Below are 23,076 nucleotides of genomic sequence, written 5' to 3'. Positions count from 1 at the left end.
TGGTTAAGTGTTCACCATGGGTAAAGACCGTGATATCTTGGAGGTCTACAGAACAGAGACCCTAGTCGCTATATCTTCGAACAATGCAAAGATTATTGCTCTTCACGAAGTGATTCGTGAATGTATATGGATTGGATCCATAGTTACGCATGTTCGAACAATTGTGGTTTAAAGTCTACCACAGATGAGCCTACAAGCATATAGGATAATGCTGCTTGTTTTGAAGTAAGGCTACATCAAAAGCGACCACACCAAGTATAATCAGCAACAACAGACTCTCCTTAAGATTAAAGTGAACTAGGTTCAATTTGAGGACAGTGCGGTAGGCTTGCTCACTAAGTCATTGCCTAAATTCCACTTTCGGGAAACATGTTGGTAGCATCGTTTGCGGAAGTTATCCGAACTCCCATGACCGTAGTCATCAGGGGGAGATGCAGACATCAGGGGGAGGTGTCTACATGTATGGTCTCGAAACGTGAAGGGTGTGTTGTGCTCTTTTTCCCCTTCGACCGAGGTTATTTTTGTCTCACTGAGTTTTTGTTACTCGGCAAGGTTTTTAGCGAGGCAACGAGAGAAGCACCACATTTGGGCGACACAAGGGGGAGTGTTCAAGTAAATCCAGAATATGTGTCTGGCCCAAACTAGAGGTTACTTGCTCTAGTTGAAATAGGGTTTATATTAGAGATATTCTCGAAGAATCTTAAGAGATATCCAATCAATGTACGATTATGTTTCCATGTACAACTCTATCTCTATGTTTGTAATCCTCTATATAAAGAGACCCCTATTATCAATTAAAGTACGACTCAATTCTCTCCCAATTTCAGTTTTCCTTAAACAGTTTTTTGTTTCTTTTCTTCTTTTCTTCTTTTCTTGTGGATTGTTTTCTCTTCTTCAAGCTATACATGGTTGAAGAAATTTCTACAGCTTACATCATTGAGGATGTTAGAATTCTTCTTCGACTAGTTACTCAAGATTGAAGAGGAGGGGGAGAGAGAGGGAGAGAGGGGGAGGGAGGGAGGGAGAGAGAGACCTACGTACTCACGCTTAACTCTACGTACGATTAACTGAAAGCTAGCATACTGGAAAAGACGGTGTAATCCAAATTGCCGGCACCATTTGCCCCTCCACAAACTTGTGAGGATAATAATGGTGTGTAATGGTTTTATTACTTCCATCCTCTAAATTAAAGATGCCTATGTCTTCTAATCTTTGTCCTTCCACAACAAGATCATTCGTGTAGTATATAGAATTTGGCTGACACCCGGGAAACTTTGAAGCCAAAACACATACCGATTGATTGTTGCCCACGAAAATGGCCTCATCCCCAATGTCATTTACCTCAGCTAGCTGTGCAATGGATTCAACCCACTTGAAAACCTTGAACTTCAGCATTTTCCGCCGCTTGAAGATGTTGGTTCTGTCTTCTTCCAACAATCTCTCAACAACCAGTAAACCCCCCTTTGTTGATGTTACGAAATATGTTTGAAGAAGATGGGATAGAGTACAATGTTCAAGCCATGCCACATGTTGCAGATGTAAACTGTAATATATGTCAACGCTGCTATCAACGCGGTATGATACAAGCTCGTGCCCTGGGATATCTCTTCCAAAACCACGAACTGAGAACACTCGCCCTTCATAATATGTTGCAGCACTGCACCGCGTATGCATGGGACTCCAAAGTTTTTGTCCTCCTCTGATGAAGTACAGTCTAGAACCGCATATGACTAGAACCACATAATTGTTCCGATCCAAAGTGGGATCAGCAGGCAAGGTTATCTTCACTACTTGCTTTACACTAAATAAGCTGTCTTGGATTGGAGCGAGACGGATAATATCTTTTGCGTTTCTGAAAGGATTCATGAGAGTTATTGCTAGACTAGCATAATAATCTGAGGACTTATTTAGATACCGATACTTAGCCATCCATCCATAACCACAGTAGATCCTTTCATCACGAGGCACTGGCAACTTCATATTTCTGTAGATTTTTCTTTCAGACAAGCTGTAAAGCATGGCCATTGGGTCATCGGAGCCATGAGATTGGGTAGGGATCCATAGCATGGGAGGGAGGACCTTAACCCAGGGCTGCGTTTCACAATTATACTGTTTTGCAAGAGACTGCCATTCCTTACAGACGACAGCAAAACGAGCATGGTCAATGGGTTCTAACTGTTTAAGGAAAATCGTAAACTAACAGAGAGAGGGAGAGAGTTTAGATGGAGAGAATGAAGAGTGAATTGGTGTGTTTATTCTTCTCACAATGGAGGGTTTATATAGGGATAAAAAGCATGGAGTAATACTATTACATTCCATTACTCTTACCACTATTACATTTAATATCATCCATTTACTTAAGTGCTTTCATACATAATATTAACATGATTGATACCAAACTTCTCCACTCTTAAGTGCTATCATACATAGCCATAATAATGCTATTTACATGATATAGACATAATAGTTTTACCACAATTTCATGTATACTACAACACTCCCCCTTGGATATTTCATGTCGATAGTATTTGTCTAAGCCGTGCGCTTCGAAATTGCCTCGTTAAAAACCTTGCCAAGTAATAAAACCCTGTGGGAAAAAACAACCTTGGTCGAAGGAGAAAAAGAGTGCAACGCGCATTAAGTGTGGAGTATGTTTCTAGATACTCCCCCTGATTTATTCTCCCCCTGAAGATCATGGGAGTTCGGATAACCTTCTTAATCCGATGCTCTTCACATGCTTCTCGAAAGGGGTTTTTGGTAGCGACTTATTAAATAAGTCCGCTACATTATCCTCTGATCGGATTTGATTTACTTCAATGTTTAGAAGTGTTTGCTGTTGCTGATTGTAGAAGAATTTTGGTGATATATGTTTAGTATTGTCACCCTTGATGAAACCTAATTTCATTTGCTCAATACAAGCTGCATTATCTTCGTAAATGCATGTAGGTTTATCTGTGGTAAACTTCAAACCACAAGTTCCTCGAATGTGTCTATTTATAGACCTTAGCCATATGCATTCACGCACAGCTTCATGTAGAGCAATAATCTCTGCATGATTTGAGGAAGTAGCAACAAAGGTCTGTTTTGTAGATCTCCAAGATATCGCCGTGCTTCCCATGGTAAAGACATAACCTGTTTGGGAGCGACCTTTATGGGGGTCAGAGAGATACCCCGCATCAGCAAATCCCATCAAAACATTATTTTTATTTTGATGGAGGGGAGGAGGAGAACGTCGGTCACCATTGATGGTGTCGCCGGCGTCTACATTACGGAAGGTGGCTTTTTGCCTCATGGGGTCTGATCTCATGCTTCCGTCTTTTCTTTTCTCTTTGTAGGGATAAAACAAGCCCATATCAATCGTACCCTTTAAGTATCGAAAGATTGTCTTTATGCCAATCCAATGGCGGCGTGTTGGCGCAGAACTATGTCGAGCTAACAAGTTCACTGCGAATGAGATATCCGGTCTTGTGCATTGAGCTAAATACAATAATGCGCCTATCGCACTTAGATAGGGTACTTCAGCCTCTAATAATTCTTCGTCCTCATCCCTTGGACGAAACGGATCTTTTGTGGGCTCAAGATTTCGGCCGATCATGGGAGTACTTACAGGCTTTACTTTATCTTCATTAAAGCGCCTTAGTAATTTTTGAGTATATGCTGACTGATGGATCATAATCCCATCACTACGGTGCTCGAGCTCTATTCCGAGGCAAAACCGTGTTTTCCCAAGATCTTTCATCTCAAACTCGGATTCCAAATATTTAGCAGTTTCTTTTAACTCATCTAGAGTTCCAATTAGGTTCATGTCATCGACATAAACTGCTACAATTGCAAATCCGGAACTTGTTCTTTTAATGAACACGCAAGGGCATATTTCATTGTTAACATATCCCTTTCCAATCAAGTAGTCACTTAGACGGTTATACCACATCCGTCCGGATTGTTTCAATCCATATAGTGAGCGTCTTAATTTTATTGAAAACGCGCTCCGTGGTTTAGAGCCACTTGATTTTGGTAATTGAAGTCCATCAGGAACCTTCATATATATCTCTGAATCTAGATCCCCATAGAGATATGCTGTAACCACATCCATAAGCTGCATGTCAAGTTTTTCGGAAACTACCAAACTGACAAGGTAGCGGAACGTTATAATGTCCATTACGGGAGAGTATGTCTCCTCGTAGTCGATTCCAGGGCGTTGTGAGAAACCTTGTGCCACAAGGCGGGCTTTATATCTCATCACCTCATTTTTCTCATTACGCTTTCTAACAAAGACCCATTTATGGCCAACAGGCTTTATATTTGGTGGTGTCAGCATTATAGACCCAAATACCTGTCTCTTTGTTAGTGAATCCAATTCAGTCTGGATCGCATTTTTCCATTTAGGCCAATCCGCTCTTCGTTGACATTCTTCAACAGAGCGAGGCTCGATATCATCATATTCTATGATTCCTTTTGCAACATGATATGCAAACGCATCATCAATTGCCATAGAATTTCTATCCATCATCTCATGTACACTATTGTAATTTATGGAGATTTCTCTATTCTCTGGAGTTGGTTCTGACATTGGAGCGTCCCCCAATGATGTCTCTTGGACATAACCATAATCCGGAGTATTCTCGTGAGATGGATTATTCATATCTATGATTAATGGATTATTTTGTGCCAAACTCGCTTTCTTTCTTGGGCGAGAATCCATCGAACCTATAGGTCTCCCGCGCTTCCTGGCAGGAGCCATGGGCCTAGCCAATGTGTCACCCATAGAGGGAACGTTGGCGCCATTCTCATGTATTTTTGAGATGGCATTATGTCTTTTAGGGACATCAATCCTTGCAGGTATATTTGCAGCAGGTATGTGTGATCTCGTCACTTTAGCGATATCAGAAAACGCATCAGGCATCGATTCTGCTACGTTCTGAAGATCGAGAATTCTCTGCACTTCTTTTTCAGATTGTGCGGTTCGGGGATCAAGATGGGACAAAGTGGGGACAAACCACGACAATTCCTGTCCTTTTTGATGAACATTAGTGTTCATGTCTCCCCCTAAAGGCGGGAAGACTGTCTCATCAAAGTGACAATCCGCAAATCTAGCGGTAAATAGATCACCTGTCAAGGGTTCTATGTAGCGGATTATGGTTGGAGAGTCATAGCCAACATAAAGGCCTAATCGTCTTTGAGGACCCATTTTAGTGCGCTGTGGTGGCGCAATTGGCACATAGACTGCACACCCAAATATGCGTAAATGTGAGATATTAGGCTCATACCCAGTTACCATCTGGGACGCAGAAAAAGGTTGGGTGGCAGTGGGCCTTAGACGAATAAGCACAGCTGCGTGTAATATTGCATAGCCCCAAGCAGAAATAGGGAGATTGGTGCGCATAACCAATGCCCTAGCAATCATTTGAAGTCTTTTAATGGCAGCTTCTGCGAGACCATTTTGGGTATGTACATGAGGGACAGGATGTTCAACCTCGATCCCAATGGACATGCAATAATCATCAAAAGTTTTTGATGTAAATTCCCCAGCATTGTCAAGACGAATTGACTTAATAGGATGATCAGGGTGGTGAGCCCTTAACTTAATGATTTGTGCTAGGAGTTTAGCAAATGCAGCATTTCTTGTGGATAAGAGCATGACATGTGACCAACGTGTCGATGCATCAACCAACACCATAAAATATCTAAATGGTCTGCAAGTTGGATGTATAGGTCCACAGATATCACCTTGTATTCTTTGCAAGAATGGTATATTTTCTTTAATGTCTTTTGCATAGGATGGTCTCGATCCTATTTTTGCTAAAGAGCAAGCTTTGCAAAACGAATGATATGCTTCAGAAGTAATTCTTTGAACCTTTCTTTGGTTCGTACTTCCTTTTGTTTTAAAGAATGGATGTCCGTGTGAAGTTTTTAATATACGGAGCATCATATCTCGACCTGGGTGTCCCAAACGGTCGTGCCAAAGTTTGTATGTGTCGGAATCCCATAAATTTTCATTCATGACATGGTTGGATTCAATGACTCTAATAGTGGTTGCGTACAATCCACTAGAGCGACACATGAGTTTCTCTAATACTCGTGTATTTCCGTAGTTATTAGAGGTGATGTAAAGGAACTCTTGTCCATTCTCACAATGTGTTTTCACATGAAAATCATTGGCTCTTATATCTTTAAAACTTAATAGGGTTCTTCCAGCCCTTGGAGCATATAAAGCTTCGGCGACATTAATATTTGTGCCATTCGGCAATAGAAATTGAGCTGGTCCACGACCATGAATCAATTGAGATGGTCCTGCCATCGTGGTCACTGAAGATTGACTAGGCGTCATCCATAAGAATAATTGCCTATGTCGTAATATAGTATGTGTGGTGCCACTATCAAGAAGGCATTCCAATTCTCCCGAAGACATACTGAAGAAATAAAGTTCGGAATATTAACACATGTCAATGACATTGGTAATGCGATACTTTATTAATAGGGAAAATAGTCAATGATTACATCAAAGTTTCCAAAGTTTATTCCAATATAAAATCAAACTTTATACAAATTGTAATTGCTCAATCCGTTTGGTAATTCCAATAAAATATGACCAGGTAAGTAGAGAGATGTTGGTGGAGCGAGGCTCGCTTAAGTACCCCGATCTCAATTACTTGCCTAGACATCATACTTCATTGGGTACGCCACATGAGAAAGAGTCAATTCAATTGTTATTTGACTAAGGCACATTTGCCGTTTTATTGGAAAATAGAAAAGACTATTTTAATCAAAGTCTGCGGCATCCTCGTGCTCTTCATTTTCAGCTTTGAAGTCTTTTATGGTGAGAATAACATCTTCACCATTTTCTTCTTCAGCAAGGTGAGCTTCTTGCTCCCTCATTTCCCTGTACTCCTTGTAGCGTGCAGCTAGTTGAGTACTTGCTTGGCATTGCTTAAACCAATGCTCGATTGATCCACACCTATGACACACGTCATTGTGGTTGACTTTCTTTATTTGAGGTGCACGTTGTGGATATTCCCTAGGCGGGTTGTTGCTGCTACTACCACGGCGTATTATGCGACCTCCACGGCCCACAGTGTTACGGCCCATGGTGTTGTTATATTCTCTTTTCCCACGTGTGGAATTGCCACCACGTGTGCCCGCTCCAAAGTTGCGGTTTCCTTCCTTATTGGGGCGGTTGTATGGACCCATTCGTCCGTCATGTCCCCTGTTATTAGGGTATACATGCCCCTTATTAGTAGGGTACCGCTCCTTGCGCCCTTTCTTGGGTGCATTATAATTTGCCTCATGAACGCTTTTGGTTCCTACGGGCCTTGAATTATAATTCTTCACAAGGATATTGTCGTGCTTCTCCAACACCGACAAAATATTGATAAGCTCATTGAACTTCGTAAGTCGTCCAGCATTAAATTCAGTGCGATATTGCTTTGATAGTATAATTGCTGCGACGGGGAAGGTGGAGAGAGTCTTCTCAATTAGCTCTTCTTCTGTGAGAGGTTTTCCACAGAACTTCAGCATGGCTTTTAGCCGAAGAGCTTCTGAATTGTATTCAGCAACAGACTTGAAGTCGGAGAAGCGTATATTGTTCCATTGAACCTTCAAGTCAGGGAGGAGGGAATCTTGGATATTATCAAAGCGCTCTTCTAGCGCCACCCATAGGTCCCTTGCATCTTTGATGGACATATACTCTAATCTGAGTGCTTTGTCCATATGGCGTCGCATCAAGATAATTGCTTGTGCATGCTTTATGGGTGTTCGTTGGAACACAAGGCCCGCGTTTGGTTCCTGGATTATGGGCAATATCCCTTTTGATGTGAGATGGTTCTCAACGTCAGTTTTCCAACTATGGTAATCCGAACCAGTTGAGTCAAGGATTTGAAATTCGAGTCTAGGTTCATTCGACATCCTTGAAATATAAGAAGAAAAAGATGTATTAGTTTCGGAGTTTAAAACTTCCACGAAAAACTAAAACAATAAGATTTCCGAGCTATGCTACCAAGAAATCAATTTCCAAGAATATTTGGATTAGACCGAAACAATGATGTTTAATAGGGTCATAAGTCGATGCTTGCGGACGCTCTTAGTCCGAATATTATGAACACTCTTAGTTCATTGACTACGAACGCTCTTAGTTCGTTTAGCGTGAATTTCTATAATTCCGCTTTTTAATTGTAAGTTCCCAAAAAGAAAAAGGAGGAGAAAAATAAATAAAAACTCAAAAGCGGGAACTTTTAGTAAAGAATACCTTGAAATAGTGTTGTCGGAAATGACCGAAAAAGTTGCCCAAAAGCTTCCGGAAAGTCGCCGGAAAATGGCTTGGAAAGTCGCCGGAAAAGTGTCCCGAAAGTCGCCGGAAAGTTGTCGGAAAAATGTCCCGAAAGTCGCCGGAAAAGTCGTCGGAAAGTCACCGGAAAAGTGTCCCGAAAGTCGCCGGAAAAATCGTCGGAAAGTTGTCGGAAAAGTGTCGACAGATGCTAGGCAGCAACTCGGCAGCTGCTAGGCAGCAGCTCGGCAGCTGCTAGGCAGCAGCTCGGCAGGTGCTAGGCAGGTGCTTCGGCAGCTGTTCGGAAGCTGCGCAGCAGGGGCTCGGCAGGGGCTCGGCAGATGCACTCGGCAGGTCTCGGCAGCTTTCGACAGGACTCGGCAAGGCTCGCTCGGCAGCTTCTCGGCAGGTCTCGGCAGGGCTTCTCGGCAGGTCTCGGCAGGGCTTCTCGGTAGCTTCTGCGCAGCTGCTCGGCAGGTCTCGGCAGCAGTCTGGCAGAACTCGACAGCGGTCCGGCAGCGGTTCAAAACTTCCGGCAGCCGGTTCGGGCTGTTTCCGGCCGGTTCTGGCGGTTCTGAAACCGGTTCTGGGCTTCTTGAATCAAGGGCTTTGATATGTGCTAGTTTTTGGAGGTTTTTTGTAGGTTTGGAAAAATGGCTTTGATCGGATTATGAACTTCCTCTATTTTGACAATTTCGATTCTAATTCTAGAGCAATTTCGTGCTGATAACGTGTTTAAGGAAAATCGTAAACTAACAGAGAGAGGGAGAGAGTTTAGATGGAGAGAATGAAGAGTGAATTGGTGTGTTTATTCTTCTCACAATGGAGGGTTTATATAGGGATAAAAAGCATGGAGTAATACTATTACATTCCATTACTCTTACCACTATTACATTTAATATCATCCATTTACTTAAGTGCTTTCATACATAATATTAACATGATTGATACCAAACTTCTCCACTCTTAAGTGCTATCATACATAGCCATAATAATGCTATTTACATGATATAGACATAATAGTTTTACCACAATTTCATGTATACTACAACACTAACAACTTATCCAGAATAAGAAGCACAATATCTGGAGGAAGACTTGCGAAATCTATATTGCAACTCGTAGCATATTCTTGTCTTGTAGTTATCCTCAAGGCTTTGATTTCCTTGCCAATGTGCTCCAAAGTCTTTCGTCGTTTGACCCATGTGATCTCTTCCTCTTCCTCTTCCTCTTCGTCTTCATGTAAATTAGTTAACTTTCATTTCGTTGTGTACGTATGGCTGCTGTGTCCTGCTCCCTCTCTCTTTGAACCTGTCCGCAGGGCAAGTTCAACTTCATCATCAGCCCGGCAAGTTCAGCTTCTACTCCAGGGAAAATTCGTCTTTTAACCTGCCTAGATTGAAGATATTCCTCTTCTTGTTCATCTTCTTCATTCGTCAACATGTCCAACTTCTTTCTGTAACGCTTCTTGATGAACTCCTCAACAATGTTATGGACAGAACTGCATCTACGGATCGTAGGCAGGTTCATAATCCCCATTATCGAATCTTAAATTCTATGATCACATCTTTATAATATATCAATTAACTCAATTCTACTTCGTGTAGAATTCCTAAACCAAGTATGTCTAGGAAACTACTAAACCAGATGAGGAAAGTCTAATTTAGACCCAGTCTATTCTTTCTGGATTCGGTTGTTTAATTGTTCATCGTACCCAAAAAATGGCTCTGTTTTGGTTTCTGGGATGCTATTGGAATTTTGATTTCGTTTTTTGTTGATGTTCTAAATGAGTAAATTCTATATTGCAAATATTATTGATTGGTACTTGGTCTCCCAGATCAACAGATAGGTTTCCCAAACGGGTAAGGAATAAGATTTTCTTGTTGAGTACTTCGTCAGCAAGTCTTTCATGCAATGTATAATCACGGCTATACTTCGTTGTAGAATTCATAAAGGAGGTAACAACTAGAAACTTCAGCACACAGCTTTGAAAAAAAATCTTTTGCAGGCTACTACCAAAACAGAGCTCACCCTCGAGACCTATGCAGTTCTCAGAAAACGTCCACTTGCACAGTGTGCTGTGTCAAACAGAGGGCAAGATCCTGGAGCTTTGGACCAAAGACACTGCCTTCTCTTCTTCATACTCTTTCACACCGTGTAAAATCTGAAAACAGGAGAACATAAAAATACTACAAACTATTGAAAAGTGTGTTTTTATTCATCTATATAATTAAGAATACACAAGAATTCATAATAATTGCAAAAGATCAATACATTAGATAGACTTCATACTACATTGCCACTAGACGTTTTCTTGAAGGTCAAAGCAGCATCGACATCCTTTAGTTGGTAATAATGTGGAGCTATTTCCAGCAACCACTCGGGCTTCAACTCTGTTACCTGTCTCATGTATTCCTTGGATGTAAGCACCAGTTCATGGTATAAAACCCATGTCGGAAACTCCTGTGACAAGCCTGAGCTGGGGTGTATGGAGGCAGCCTGTTGATGTTTGACTATTTTATAAGATCCATTCTTTCGCAGCCTTGCACAATGAGGGAAGAAACCTGATGTAATGGCCTTCTTTATAGACTCTAAATCGTCAAGATTTGAGGTTACCTCGATCTCGACTCTCTCCAAGAGTCTCTTAAGTTGATCCCTGATATCTCTTGCTCTTTTCATGCTCCTAGCATTTATATAGTTTTCGTAACACCATTGACTTGAGTAGTTTGTTTCGGTCCATGTATTGTAAACATTAAGCAAGGCAATGTGATCTCCTGTGTCCCCAGTGTGAAAAGTCCGTCTTGCATTGTCAGCATAGACTTGTTTGTCCTTTGGACGATAAAAGATTGAATTACCAACAGAAAGCAAGGCAGCAATAGAAATGATCTCATTTGAGCAATTGTACCTGTCAGAAGCAACTACCATCTTAGATAGCATTGGATCAAGTGGAAACTCTGCCATCCGCCTACCAACTTTAGTCAACTCTCCCATTTTATTCAATGCAGATAAAGCAAATAACAGTTCGAGGGCTTTTAGTAATGCTTTCGATGGTGGAGGATCCATAAAATCAAAATGTATCAAGTCATGGATACCAAGGCTCTTAAGCCTAAGAACAACATTTGCCAGGTTAGTCCTTAGTATTTCAGGTATTGTGGTATCATCTAATTCATGAATATAACTGTCAACAGTATATAACCGGAAACACTTACCAGGGCCTGTTCGACCAGATCGACCTGCCCTCTGCCTTGCTGATGCCTTTGAGATGGGAGTGACTTGCAATGACTCCATCCCAGTCCTTGGATTATAGGACTTCATCTTGCAATAGCCACAGTCGATGACATATTTGATCCCATCAATAGTCAGAGAAGTTTCAGCTATGTTTGTGGCAAGGACAACCTTTCTAGCCCCTTCAGGTGTGGGCTCAAAAATTTTTGCTTGCTGCTCAGTAGGCAGGTTTGCATATATGGGACAGATAATCAGCTCTGATATCTTTCTCCCGAGACCACTTGTCCTGTACTTTAATGTTTCGCTTGCTGTTTCTATATCTTCTTGACCCGTGAGGAAGACCAATATGTCTCCAGGTGGTTCCCTGACATGGATTTGAATTGCAGCAGCAATTGCAGCATCTAAGTAATCAGCTTCTGGTGCTTTTGTGTGGTATATATCGACAGGAAACCGCCTCCCTGGAATGTTGAAAATTGGGGCACAATCAAAATAATTACTGAACTTCACAGCATCAAGTGTTGCACTCGAGATAAGCAGCTTAAAACCGGGTCGAAATCGAGCAATATCCTTTACTAATGCAAATAGAATATCAGTAGAGAGTGTTCTCTCATGGGCCTCATCCACCATCAGCACACTATAGCTTGCCAAATCTGGGTCAGCAAGAAATTCACGCAACAACATTCCATCAGTCATATATTTCAAAACGGTCTTTTCAGACGTGCAATCCTCAAAACGAATAGAATAACCTACCTCATGTCCAAGCTTGACACCCATTTCTTGAGAAACCCTGGCAGCAACACTCATAGCAGCAACTCGCCGTGGCTGTGTGCACCCAATCTTTCCATGCTTTGTATATCCTGCCTCATGCAAATACTGGGGAATCTGTGTAGTTTTGCCAGATCCAGTTTCGCCAACAATAACAAGAACCTGATGATCTTTAACAGCTTGGAGCAACTCATCATGAAAGGAGAAGATGGGTAAAGTTTTCCTCTCCTCCTGGAACATCTTCAAGGTTTTTTCCCTTGACTCAAGTAATTTTGTGGACTGCAGTTGATTATCATCCTCAAACTTGTCATATTTATCATCCTCGATCACCAACCCCCTGACGAACTCAATCTGGTCTTCATATACAAAATCATACTCATCAGATACCCTTTTTTTGTTTTTTGAACCAAATTCCAATGTTGCTTTTCCAAGTTGCTGATCTTCCCAAGATTTCTGCTGTCCAAACGATTTCATTTTATCCCCAGAACTGTCGTCCTTGTAGCGCTGCAAAGCCACAGAAAATCTCTTCTGTTGAGTAACACCGCGCTCCTCATCATCATAGGCATCTGGCATCCTGTACTCAGTGACATTTTCAGCCTCATCTAGACCTAATGGTTTTCTCATAAGCTCCAATATTTGCTTCTTGTAACTTAATTCCCGGAATTCTGCTTCAGTGAGCTTCACACCTTCAAATAAGTAATGTTCATCTTCTACATCATCCATCATTTCATCCATTTTCTTTCTCTCTCTTTCCTTTAGATATTCTTGTCTTGAAGCTCTTCTTAAACCTTCAAAATCACCACTGTTTTTTCGAACAGCCTCCTCTTCCCCTTTTCGTCTTAAGTTTTTCTTTGTCAGTTTTCGCGTGGCTGCTGCGTCCCTCTTCCTTATACTTTGCTCCAATTTCTCCCTTTCTCTATGATCACGCAATCTCTCTTCTTCTGACTCTGAACCATCCTCATGATCATCTTTATCTGGCAAGTTCCGCCTTTTAACACGTTCTACAATAACCTCATCATCATCTCCATCTTTCTGACCCAATGCCCTCTTCCTGAATCTTTTGTTATTGAAATCCACTGTTACAGACACAGAATGAGAAACAACCTCAACAGAACATCTCTCCGCATCACCATCATCATCTGAATCCAACAGAACATGGGTCCGCTGCATCATCCTCACCGGCATTGCACCTCCCCTCTCTTGTTTCCCGCATTGCTTCAAACCAGATGTTTCACCACACACTCTTGCAAAGATATGTGCAGCAAATGCCCCTGTTTCAGTCGATGACGCAAATCCAAATTCGACAAGCTTGTCCACCAAACCAGCCTGGGAGTTTGTTTTTTTAGTTAATCCAATAACATACTGAACAACTACCGGATTAGAGTATCCGAGCAATGCTATTAACTTATCAGACACCCATGTCTTCAGGTTGCTCTCACACCCCATTAAAAATCCAATCTTGACAAGATTGCAGAACTCAGATTCACAAAACAAGAAAAACAAACAAACTGTAAGCAATTAACAGCTTTTGTACAAGTCCTATTCCACAATGGGCTAGGAAACTAAACCAAATTAATAAAATCAAAACCCAAAACAAACAGATTTTCGGGTATTGAGATTGTAACCCTAACAAATTCAAATTGGGATTAAAGCCAAGAACCCAATAGAGAAAGTGTGATTTGGAATTACCCTTGAAGTTTTTGCAGAGGTGTTGTCACCTTCCTGATTCTCCAGCTTCGTTGTGTTTCTTTGCGAGAATTTGATGGTGGCGCCTTTGATTTCTAGGGTTAGGGATTTCTGTGTTTCAGCTTATATGCTGTCGTTTTGATGTGGCCCAATTTTTAGCGTGTGGCGGTTTGTTTTTTCACGGCGGCAATTCATTGTTCTTTCCTTTCCTTTTTTTTTTCTTCTCTTTACCCTAAACATTGATTCCTTTTCTTTTTTTTTTCATCATTGCATGCCTAAAACTAAAAGTTGGTAAGCAATTTTTTTACCAAAATAAAAAGAAAAAAGAAAATGATATAACCTCACATGTAAATAACTCCATTATAAAAAAGGGAAAATGCTCGTTTACCCAATTTTAGGCTAAAAATTGCCCACTTGCTCCACCAACTGTTTTTTAACCCCATTTACCCAAAACACTCTAAGGGATTATTTCCCCTTTACCCAATTAATTCTTTTTTCTTTTTTTTTGAGACTTTTTTGCCCTCTCCTTCTTTCTCACTTAGAGAGAGAAGTCACCCTCCACCTTGCTGTGCTCCGGTGACCAGTGGCCGGCGCGGTCTCCGGCGACCAGACTCCGGGGACCGGTGACCGGATTCCGGCGAACGGTGACCGGATTCCGGCGACCGGTGACCGGACTCTGGCGAACGGTGACCGGATTCCAGAATCCGGCTATTATTGCCCCCCAGTAATCATATTACTGCCCCCCAGTAATCATATTATTGCCTCCCAAAAATCATATTATTGACGTCCAGTGAATTGTATGAACTCCCAAAACCAAAATGAATACACTACAGGAACAATTGATCAATTTATAATCATATTACTGCCCCCCAGTAATCATATTATTGCCCCCCAATACAAAGTCCAATGTCTCTACTGCCTCCCAATAGACCACCAAAAATGCACCATTTTGTAGGATTCACAGATAATTTGACTTTAATACACAGAAAACAACAGGTAACTTATCAAAACACCACACTATAGTGATCCCTGTCCATCGTATCAAAGTCTACTGGGGGCCAATAATGTGTCTACTGCCGAAAAAAAATTTTTAAAAAAAAAAAAAAACTCAGGATGCCGGAAAATGCTCTGGGCACCCACTTCTTCTTCTCCTCCCATCATTGACTTCGACGGTTGCGGATCTCCCTTCTCCGACTTCAATGGGTGAGGCCCGAGACCCATTGCAGAAGCAGTGAAGGGAATTGCCATGGACAAAACAGATTGAAGATGGGTGAGGCCCGATACCCATAGCAGAAACAGTGAACGGAATTGCGAAGAGCAGCATAAGCAAAGCAATGGTCTACACCAACCTGTTATCGGCCTTGCCGTCGACGCTCTGCATCTAGACTTAGTTAAACTCTGATAGTTCCGACTGGAGCTTCAGGGTGATTCCGGAGTTCGACGCGGCACCGGAGGTGAAAAGAGAGCTTCAGGCAAGATCTGGAGTTCGAGGCCGCCCCGCCGGTGGAGAGAGAGAGCTTCAGGCGTGATTCGGAGTTCGACGCCGCACCGCCACACCGGAGAGAGAGCTTCAGGCATGATCTGGAGTTCGACGCCGCACCGGAGAGAGAAAGCGCTAATCCTAATTTCGACGCCGCACCGGAGGTGCGGATGTGGGGAGAGAGAGAGAGAGAGAGAGAGAGAGAGATCGGTGAGGGGGGAGGAGAGAGATTAAAATTAGGGTAATTATGTCAGTACAAGTTAGATTGGGTAAATGGGGTCAAAAAACCCTTAGTGGAGCAAGTGGGCAATTTTTTAGTTAAAATTGGGTAAGTGGTCACGGCCCCTATAAAAAAAGATCCAGTGTCGCTCAAAGAAAATGGTGTATGCATGATCATACTAATTATATGATGATTTATATTATACATTGTATAGTTGCATACACATTTTACCGGCTTTTCATATTCTCATTTCATACTGATTCTTTAATATCATTGAGTTTATATGCAATATATTTGAAATATTTGTGAGAACTAAAGTCCGCATTCTTCTATTTTTTTGTTAAGTACTCATCTAAAATTTTATCATCCATGACAAGTCAAGTCATCGTAGAAGTTCATTAGTGCTCTGTTAGAAGGTGTGATCATAGCCAACTAGTATAAATGACCTGTATTAGTTACATTTTCTTTTCAACTTAATTGATTCTCGATCTATTTCCTTGTAAAAGTAATACCTTCTCTCTCATGGTCTATACAGAGATTGAGATTAGGATTTTCATTGTAATCACATGGTTATTGTTCTTCTTTTGTAACTGTTCTAACTCATATAAGTGACTTGAATTAGTTACCTTTTCTTTTAAGTTTTAAGTTTGATTCTCGATCTATTTCCTTGTAATACTACCTCCTCTCTCATGGTTTATACAGAAACCAAGATTAGGGTTTCCATTGTAATCACTCTGTGATTCTTCTTCTTTTGTAATTCTGCTAACTCATATAATAGATTTCTCAAGGCTTCTGTTATGAATCTATAATATGATTTTGCATACCACGTCAATAACACATCATTCGAAAGAAAAACTCATTAGAGCAACACCAGCAATCACCAAAATAATTGACAAAAACACTAACAAATGGACGAAAGAAAAACTCATTAGAGATTTAGAGCTACACTGGCAATCATCGAAATAATTGACAGAAACACTATAAATGGACAAGCTTGATCAGTAGTATTCACAACTTCACAACAAAGTTCAGTGTATTGATCCAAGATGAGTCAAATATACTACAAGCAAAGGAACGTTCCTTCAGAACTTCACAAGCCCCAATATTTGCTTCTTCATACTTAATTCCCGGTATTCTGCTTCAGTGAGCTTCACACCTTTAAATAATTAAGTAGTCCTCATCTTCTATATCATCCAGTTTCTTTTGCACTCTTTTCTTTAGATATTGTTGTCTCGAAGCTCTTCTTAAACCTTCAATATCAGCACTGGTTTTTCGAACAGCCTCCTCTTCCTCCTTTCGTCTCAAATTTTTCTTTGCTACTTTCCTCGTGGCTGCTGCGTCCCTCTTCCTTATATTTTGCTCCAATTGCTCTTTCTCTCTTTGATCACGCAGTCTTTCTTCTTCTGACTCTGAACCATTCGCACGATCACCTTTATCCGGCAAGTTCCGCCTTTTAACACGTTTCTCTTCCGCCTGTGCAATCACCCCATCATCATCATTTCCATCTTTCTCATCCAATATTGCCCTCTTCCTGAATCGTTTCTTTATCTGGCATTGCTTTAAACCAGATGTTTTACCACACACTCTTGCAAAGATTTCTTCAGCAAATGCACCTGTTTCGGTAGATGAGGACAATCCTAATTCGACAAGCTTGTCTACCACACTGGCCTGCGAGTTTGCTTTTTTAGTTAGTTCAATAACTTACTCAACAACTACGGGCATAGAGTTTCCGAGTAATGCCATTAACTTATCAGAAACCCATGTCTTCAGGTTGCTCTCGCTCCCCATTGAAGATTCAATCTCGAAGAGATTACAGAAATCAGATTGGCAAAAGAAGAAGAGAAACAAACTACAAATAGGCAGTTGATAGCTTCGGTATAAGCCCTATTTCACAATGGATTAGGATTCACACACAAAGTAGGAAACTAAGCCAATTATGGATTCTTCACCAGAGATAATAAAACACCAAATACCGCATAAAGAACTTCAAGATTAGTTCTTGGGTTGTCAAAACATGAATAAAAGATTAAAGCTTTGATCGAAGCATGGAGCTTGAAGCATAAACTTTCTAATCGTCACATGTTTTGGAATTACCCTTGAAGATTTTGCAGAGGTGTCACCTTGGTTTCTAGGTATAGGGATTTCTGTGTTTTAGGTGCTACTCTTCGTTTGACTGCAGCCCATTTAGTGTTTGGCTGGCGGCGGTGTAGTGTGCTATCAGGGCCTTGATTTCTCTTCTTTGGGCAACACTCCGTCAAAATTGAATTGAAGTAGAAAAGAAAGAGTAATCAACTGATTCCATTGGAATGTACAGACGAAGTAATTGTTTCATAGAACTGAAAGTATATGGTGACAGATTGGTAATAATAAGGACAAGTGTCCTCGAGGAAAATTATAATCATGAGCAGAGAAAACATTTAAATTGAGATTTGCTATCTGTTACATACTACATGCCGAGTGCAGAGCAACTACAGAGGTTCAATGGAAGGGTGAACATTTCCCTCCGTAGTGATAGCACGTCCATCTTTGCTTCTATTTCCTGCACCAGATCCAAAATCAAAGTCTACTACATGTCTATGTGCTATCTACCCCGTATGAATGTCAAAGATAACCATAACGACGTTCATCTGGCTTTGTAAGAATACATATAGCCTCGAAGTTTTCTTATCTCTTCTGATGACTCCATTAGCAGATGATCCACATATAGACAGAGTCCAGCTCCACTGCAATTTCAATGTACATATGCATTCATGAATAAATATAAAAGAAATTGGATGGACAACTTGAGGATGTGAACGACATTTTAACACACCTTATAGGTCCAAACGGCAGCCAGATTACATCCCAGCGGAATCTTGGCAATCTACAAAAGTATTGTTTAGAACAAGTAGGTGCCCCAAATATACAGTACTCTTCAGAACAGCGGGAACTAGGGAAGTGTATGAGCAAATCAAGAAGGCAACAAAATGAATGTGAAAATGGAAAACAATACTGCATATGTAGCCATGTTACAACACAAACAGCTTGATCAGAAATTGAATTGCGCCATAAGTTCAGTTTCAAAAAAGACAAATGGATTTAGAGCCTCTGTCCCAGGTAACAAATTAATGGTAAGTGAGGAAATGAAATTTCACATGTATATATTGTCAGTGAAATTTTCATTGCATCTGACAGCTGAAGTTTCTAAGTTGTGTTGATTTGTCTAAGAGACTGGTTTTTGTGAGAAAAAGAAGAAAAAAATTACAAATACCGGTTATAGAATTGAACGAAAATCAACACGTGTTGCAACTACGTGGTTGAGAAGTAAACATACCTCAACATGTAATACAGCCAGAAAACTGCGAGTACGATGCCAGTAAGGAATGAGTACCAAATCCATCGCCGGTGATACTTTGAATCATGAACTAATCCTATTATTGCTGATGAACATGCTACGACAGCTAGCCAATCTGCGAGTTTTTATTAGCTAACATGTTAAATATCTCATCCCAATTAATAATGTAACAAGAAAAACCATCATCTAAACATAGCAATATAATGGTAAGACATTGAATAATTACAGAAAGGTGTTATCGAATATAAATCGAGACCATTGGCCACATATACATATTGCCTGTTCCTACGAAACTAGTCAACAGGCAATCTTAACCGAATACATCTCAAAAACAGACCCGTGAAGGTACCGCATAAAGAGAATCTCAAAGGGGCAAACAATTCGCAATATATGAATACAAAAGCGGGTTCAGCACTTTAATTGTAAGGCTATACATGACTCTACTATCAACTGATGATAAGTATAGGGAAAACACCTGCAGATATAATTATCCATGAGTGCACCTCCTCCATGAAGTAAGCATGATAACGCTGTCAATAAACAACAATATATAACAGTTACGAAAAAAAAAACCACATTACCAAATTCAACAAACGAAGAAAAAAGATTCATCCTTCATTAAATTTAAGAAATTTCTACATGCCCAAAGTGTCAGAGGTTCCAATTCCATAAACAACACAATATAACCTGTCCACCCACAGCTAAATTTCCCTACTTAATTATTAACTGAACATACCACACATTCACTACTTGCATAAAATCACATTTGAAATAATAGAAATCGATCCCAATTTTGAGATGAAAATAGACATACCAGTTCCCATGGATACGAAACCTGCTGAAAGATTGAGTACATAAGAAACGCAGCGAAGCAGAAGAGAAGTGATGCAAAAAAAACCTACCAAACAAAAAAACAAAAAAAGATATCAGTTAGAAATTAGTTCATAGTTGCAATACACAAGAAATCAAGTAAATTTTTTTTGATTGGAGAGAATTAAACATATTATACCCTCCAGAAACGACTTTGTTGAGCTTGGTTCCTTTCGAAGGATCGAACCAATTCCTCTTGTTCTGAAAAAATCAAAGAAACGAAAACCCATTTAGAATTGGGTGAGCAGGAAATGATGGATAGAAGAAGTGAGAGAGATGGTAAGGTACCTTGGGAGTCCATGGGAGCCGGGTCGTCCCGAGTAGGAAGAGAGAGGTCATCGTCCTCAGACTTTCTGAATGTTCTGGCCAGCTTCTTCATCCCTAACAAGATCTCTCTTACTTGTCCAGTCTGTTCTCTCGGTACAAGGGACAGAAGCAAACTCGTTTCACAGCCCGCACGTGTGGCGGTTACACTCTAATGTAGTTATCTGTCTATTATTATTATTATGTTTTTTTTTTTTTTTAAATGATCTGTCTATTATTTTTTTGAAAAAGCATTTATGCTTCATCAAAATATAAATTACTCGGAACAGTTTTTTTAATGTAGAAAATTTATAAACTGTTTCATTGAGCACTGTTCAAAATATCCATTTATGCCCCAAATTTCATAAATCACTATTCATTGAGCCCTATGCTGTGAAGTTTTTTTTTTTTTTTTTTTTTTTTTGACTTTGTCAAGGGGAACCCAAAGGCTTCCTACATCCAGATGGAGTTTAGTGGGAAGAATTTGCAAATGGGTAGTTATGTGTTTTTTTTTAGGGTTAATGCTCATACACCCCAAATCCTCAAGAATACTTCTCATACACCCCAGTGTCTTATTTCTCTTCCTCTTTACACAACTTTTTCTTCCTTTTATTCCTACCTACCCGTCTTAGCAGAACCTCTACCGATAGTACCCTTTCTTAGATGTCCTTGTCAACTTGTTTTTCTTTGCTGTCTGTTTTCTTTGTTTGTTAAAAGTCTTGATGAAACGTGGTGGGCCCATCAGAGTTAATTTGTTTAAATATATATACAGACGTTGCAATCATCCTCTATTTCAAAGGTAAACAATACACTTTACTATTCAAGATTTCAATCGTCGACAGACTTGAGTTAAATGCTATCTGTAAAAATACTAGCAAAGAACTGCATAAGGAGAGAGAAAAATTGAGAAAATTAAAAGAATACAGAGAAAGTCTTAGTAGAGAGACTCCCAATTACTGGGATATTATTTATAGACTACAAACCAGAATTTATAAATTAGAAGAAGATATTGATAATCTTTTATATATTCTGGAAGAGGAACAAAAACCTCTTGATTACCTGAGCATTGGTTAGATCCGCAAATCACTGGTATCAGAGCTTGTAAAATAGCTCAGCAGGGGAATCCCCGATGGGGGCAATGTCTGATTTAATAATAGAGAGACTGAATTCTCTATTAAAATCTTCTGATGAAAAATATCAGATCCTGCATGAAGAAATAGCTAGATGTCAAGATCATCTAGAACAAATTCCTGTTATAATCCACCAGTTAGAAAAACTGGAAAACAAACTGGATTATATCAAATGACTTCCAAAAACGGAAGAAGAAAAGCTAACAAGTGTTAGTAGAAAAATCAATGAACAGCAAAAAACGCTGGATTCTATGAAAACTATACTGAAGGACAAGAAAGTGCCTACAGTAAAAAAAAAAGCTAATGGATTTAAACCATTAGAAAGACCAGAGAATCCTGTTCCAAACTTGATTTTTCTGGATCCCTCAACTAGTTCGACTAGTATTCGGTATGAAAAGCCGAAAGAAACTCGAGATGTTAACATGATGAGCATCTTCGGGAAAAAGAAAGGAGTACAACTCCTAAATGCTGAAGAATTTGAATATAATGAAATCGAGCATGAGGTAAAAAACGCCTCAATTCCAAAGTTAGATTTCAAACAAATATACAAAAGGGGAACATTTGACCTGATGGATAGCCATCATTTCAAATTACTGGAATTTACAACCCCCTCTACAACAGGAGAAACCGATCTTCTACTGATCACTCCTGCTGAAGTTGCTAGAGCAAAAGCAAAAAATTATCAATTTATGCACATTGGAGCAGTCCAAGTAGGCATAAAACTTCTTGCTCGAGAAGGCATAAACTGTTCAGTTCTATGTGTCTTACAAGACAATAGACTGGAAGATTTTCAAGCTAGTCTTTTGGGAACTCTTGAAGCATCTCTGTGCAACCAAGTAGCATATTTCAACTGCTTCCCCAACTTCTCTACCAGCTTGAAAGATGCAGCTCACTGTCTCCGACTGAGAGTTAAGACAGACGGCATATCTATGAAAAATGATATGCAAGAATTGGCAATAGTATACAGAATATACTATAAACTGATGAGTACCACAGTAGAGCCAAAGACAAGGATATCAAACATCCCTGGTCTTACTACTGGATTCCTCACCAGTCAGAAGAACCATTCACAACAGATCCACAAGGTTACTTGGAATGAAGTAACGTTTCCTATTGAATGGAAATTATCTGGTCCGAAGCTACCAGCAGAAAGTGCAAAAGCTAAAATTTATGAAAGCAGAAAGACTGGAGAAATCAGTCTAAATTTTGACAATCACAGAAAAAGTGATGTCTGTCCTGAGAATATCAGGATAAACAAAAATCTTCTCAGAAGAAGCTATAGCACTAGAGAAGCTAGTACTAGTGGCACAAAAACCACTACTGAAGAGCCAATTACTGAAGAAGACCTAGAAGCTGATCTGAACAGACCAGTTAATATGCTTAGAGCACAAAAGCTCTATGATCTTTATGAAGAAGCAGAATTCTGTGAAAATCCAGAAAGATTAGAAAAACTAATCGAAGAAATGAAGAATTTCAATCCAGGAAAGGAAAGAAAACTCCTTCCCTACCAGGATGTTGAAATGGAAGAATGAGAAAGCTCCAAAACTTCCATCACCAGAGAAAAAGGAAAAGTGAAACTCCCTATACAGAAGGCCCCTACGGGCAGAAATGGAGAAAGAAATTCGCAAAGATTTGTCCCAGAAGACAAGATACCCAGAGTACCAATTACCAATTTTGGTATCTGGTTAGATCTGGATAAAACTCTAGACAAGAGAAAAACTCTTGACCAATGGGTAGACAGCCTGATGATGGCATCTGCCCTCACCTTTGGAAAATTCGAAGCTCCTGATCTTCAGATGTACT

The 23,076-nt window shown here is 40.2% G+C and overlaps 3 protein-coding genes across 4 annotated transcripts; all 3 read right to left on the bottom strand.

Moving 5' to 3' along the window:
* Window positions 1-1,074: 1,074 nt before the first annotated feature.
* Window positions 1,075-9,799, bottom strand: LOC133731702 (uncharacterized). The gene is made up of 2 exons (XM_062159125.1): window positions 9,572-9,799; window positions 1,075-2,175 (listed from the first exon to the last, which is right to left on the bottom strand). Exons 1-2 carry the CDS (start codon window positions 9,797-9,799, stop codon window positions 1,075-1,077), a joined length of 1,329 nt encoding a protein of 442 aa, XP_062015109.1.
* Window positions 9,800-10,457: 658 nt separating this feature from the next.
* On the bottom strand, window positions 10,458-13,933 carry LOC133712446 (pre-mRNA-splicing factor ATP-dependent RNA helicase DEAH1-like). Its single transcript, XM_062138555.1, has 2 exons — window positions 12,555-13,933; window positions 10,458-12,473 (listed from the first exon to the last, which is right to left on the bottom strand). The coding sequence occupies exons 1-2, from the start codon at window positions 13,694-13,696 to the stop codon at window positions 10,547-10,549; spliced, it is 3,069 nt and encodes a 1,022-aa protein (XP_061994539.1). The 5' UTR covers window positions 13,697-13,933; the 3' UTR covers window positions 10,458-10,546.
* Window positions 13,934-17,945: 4,012 nt separating this feature from the next.
* On the bottom strand, window positions 17,946-20,293 carry LOC133727052 (uncharacterized). Of its 2 annotated transcripts, none has more exons than XM_062154678.1 (7): window positions 20,129-20,293; window positions 19,980-20,041; window positions 19,785-19,868; window positions 19,446-19,500; window positions 18,950-19,085; window positions 18,449-18,565; window positions 17,946-18,359 (listed from the first exon to the last, which is right to left on the bottom strand). In XM_062154678.1, the coding sequence occupies exons 1-7, from the start codon at window positions 20,217-20,219 to the stop codon at window positions 18,260-18,262; spliced, it is 645 nt and encodes a 214-aa protein (XP_062010662.1). In that variant the 5' UTR covers window positions 20,220-20,293; the 3' UTR covers window positions 17,946-18,259. The 2 variants fall into 2 exon arrangements, with proteins under 2 accessions (XP_062010662.1, XP_062010663.1); XM_062154679.1 differs by having other exon boundaries at window positions 18,449-18,499.
* Between the last annotated feature and the right edge of the window lie 2,783 nt (window positions 20,294-23,076).

The sequence above is a fragment of the Rosa rugosa genome, chromosome 1 (genome assembly GCF_958449725.1).
Source record: "Rosa rugosa chromosome 1, drRosRugo1.1, whole genome shotgun sequence".
NCBI classification, from domain to species: domain Eukaryota; kingdom Viridiplantae; phylum Streptophyta; class Magnoliopsida; order Rosales; family Rosaceae; genus Rosa; species Rosa rugosa.
Note: the sequence above shows the minus strand (reverse complement) of the source record. Positions and strands in the feature narration are given on the sequence as shown.

What these genes read in the sequence shown, in the direction of transcription:
- LOC133731702 (XM_062159125.1), bottom strand. Translation starts at nt 9,799, where the DNA reads ATGGGGATTATGAACCTGCCTACGATCCGTAGATGCAGTTCTGTCCAT. An exon ending in TGAACTTGCCCTGCGGACAG is followed by an intron (nt 2,176 to 9,571) that starts GTTCAAAGAGAG and finishes TTCCTTAAACAG; the next exon opens with TTAGAACCCATTGACCATGC.
- LOC133712446 (XM_062138555.1), bottom strand. Translation starts at nt 13,696, where the DNA reads ATGGGGTGTGAGAGCAACCTGAAGACATGGGTGTCTGATAAGTTAATA. An exon ending in GAGGATGATAAATATGACAA is followed by an intron (nt 12,474 to 12,554) that starts GTTTGAGGATGA and finishes CCAGGAGGAGAG; the next exon opens with GAAAACTTTACCCATCTTCT.
- LOC133727052 (XM_062154678.1), bottom strand. Translation starts at nt 20,219, where the DNA reads ATGAAGAAGCTGGCCAGAACATTCAGAAAGTCTGAGGACGATGACCTC. An exon ending in ATGGATAATTATATCTGCAG is followed by an intron (nt 19,086 to 19,445) that starts GTGTTTTCCCTA and finishes AAAAACTCGCAG; the next exon opens with ATTGGCTAGCTGTCGTAGCA. An exon ending in CTGCCGTTTGGACCTATAAG is followed by an intron (nt 18,360 to 18,448) that starts GTGTGTTAAAAT and finishes TTGAAATTGCAG; the next exon opens with TGGAGCTGGACTCTGTCTAT.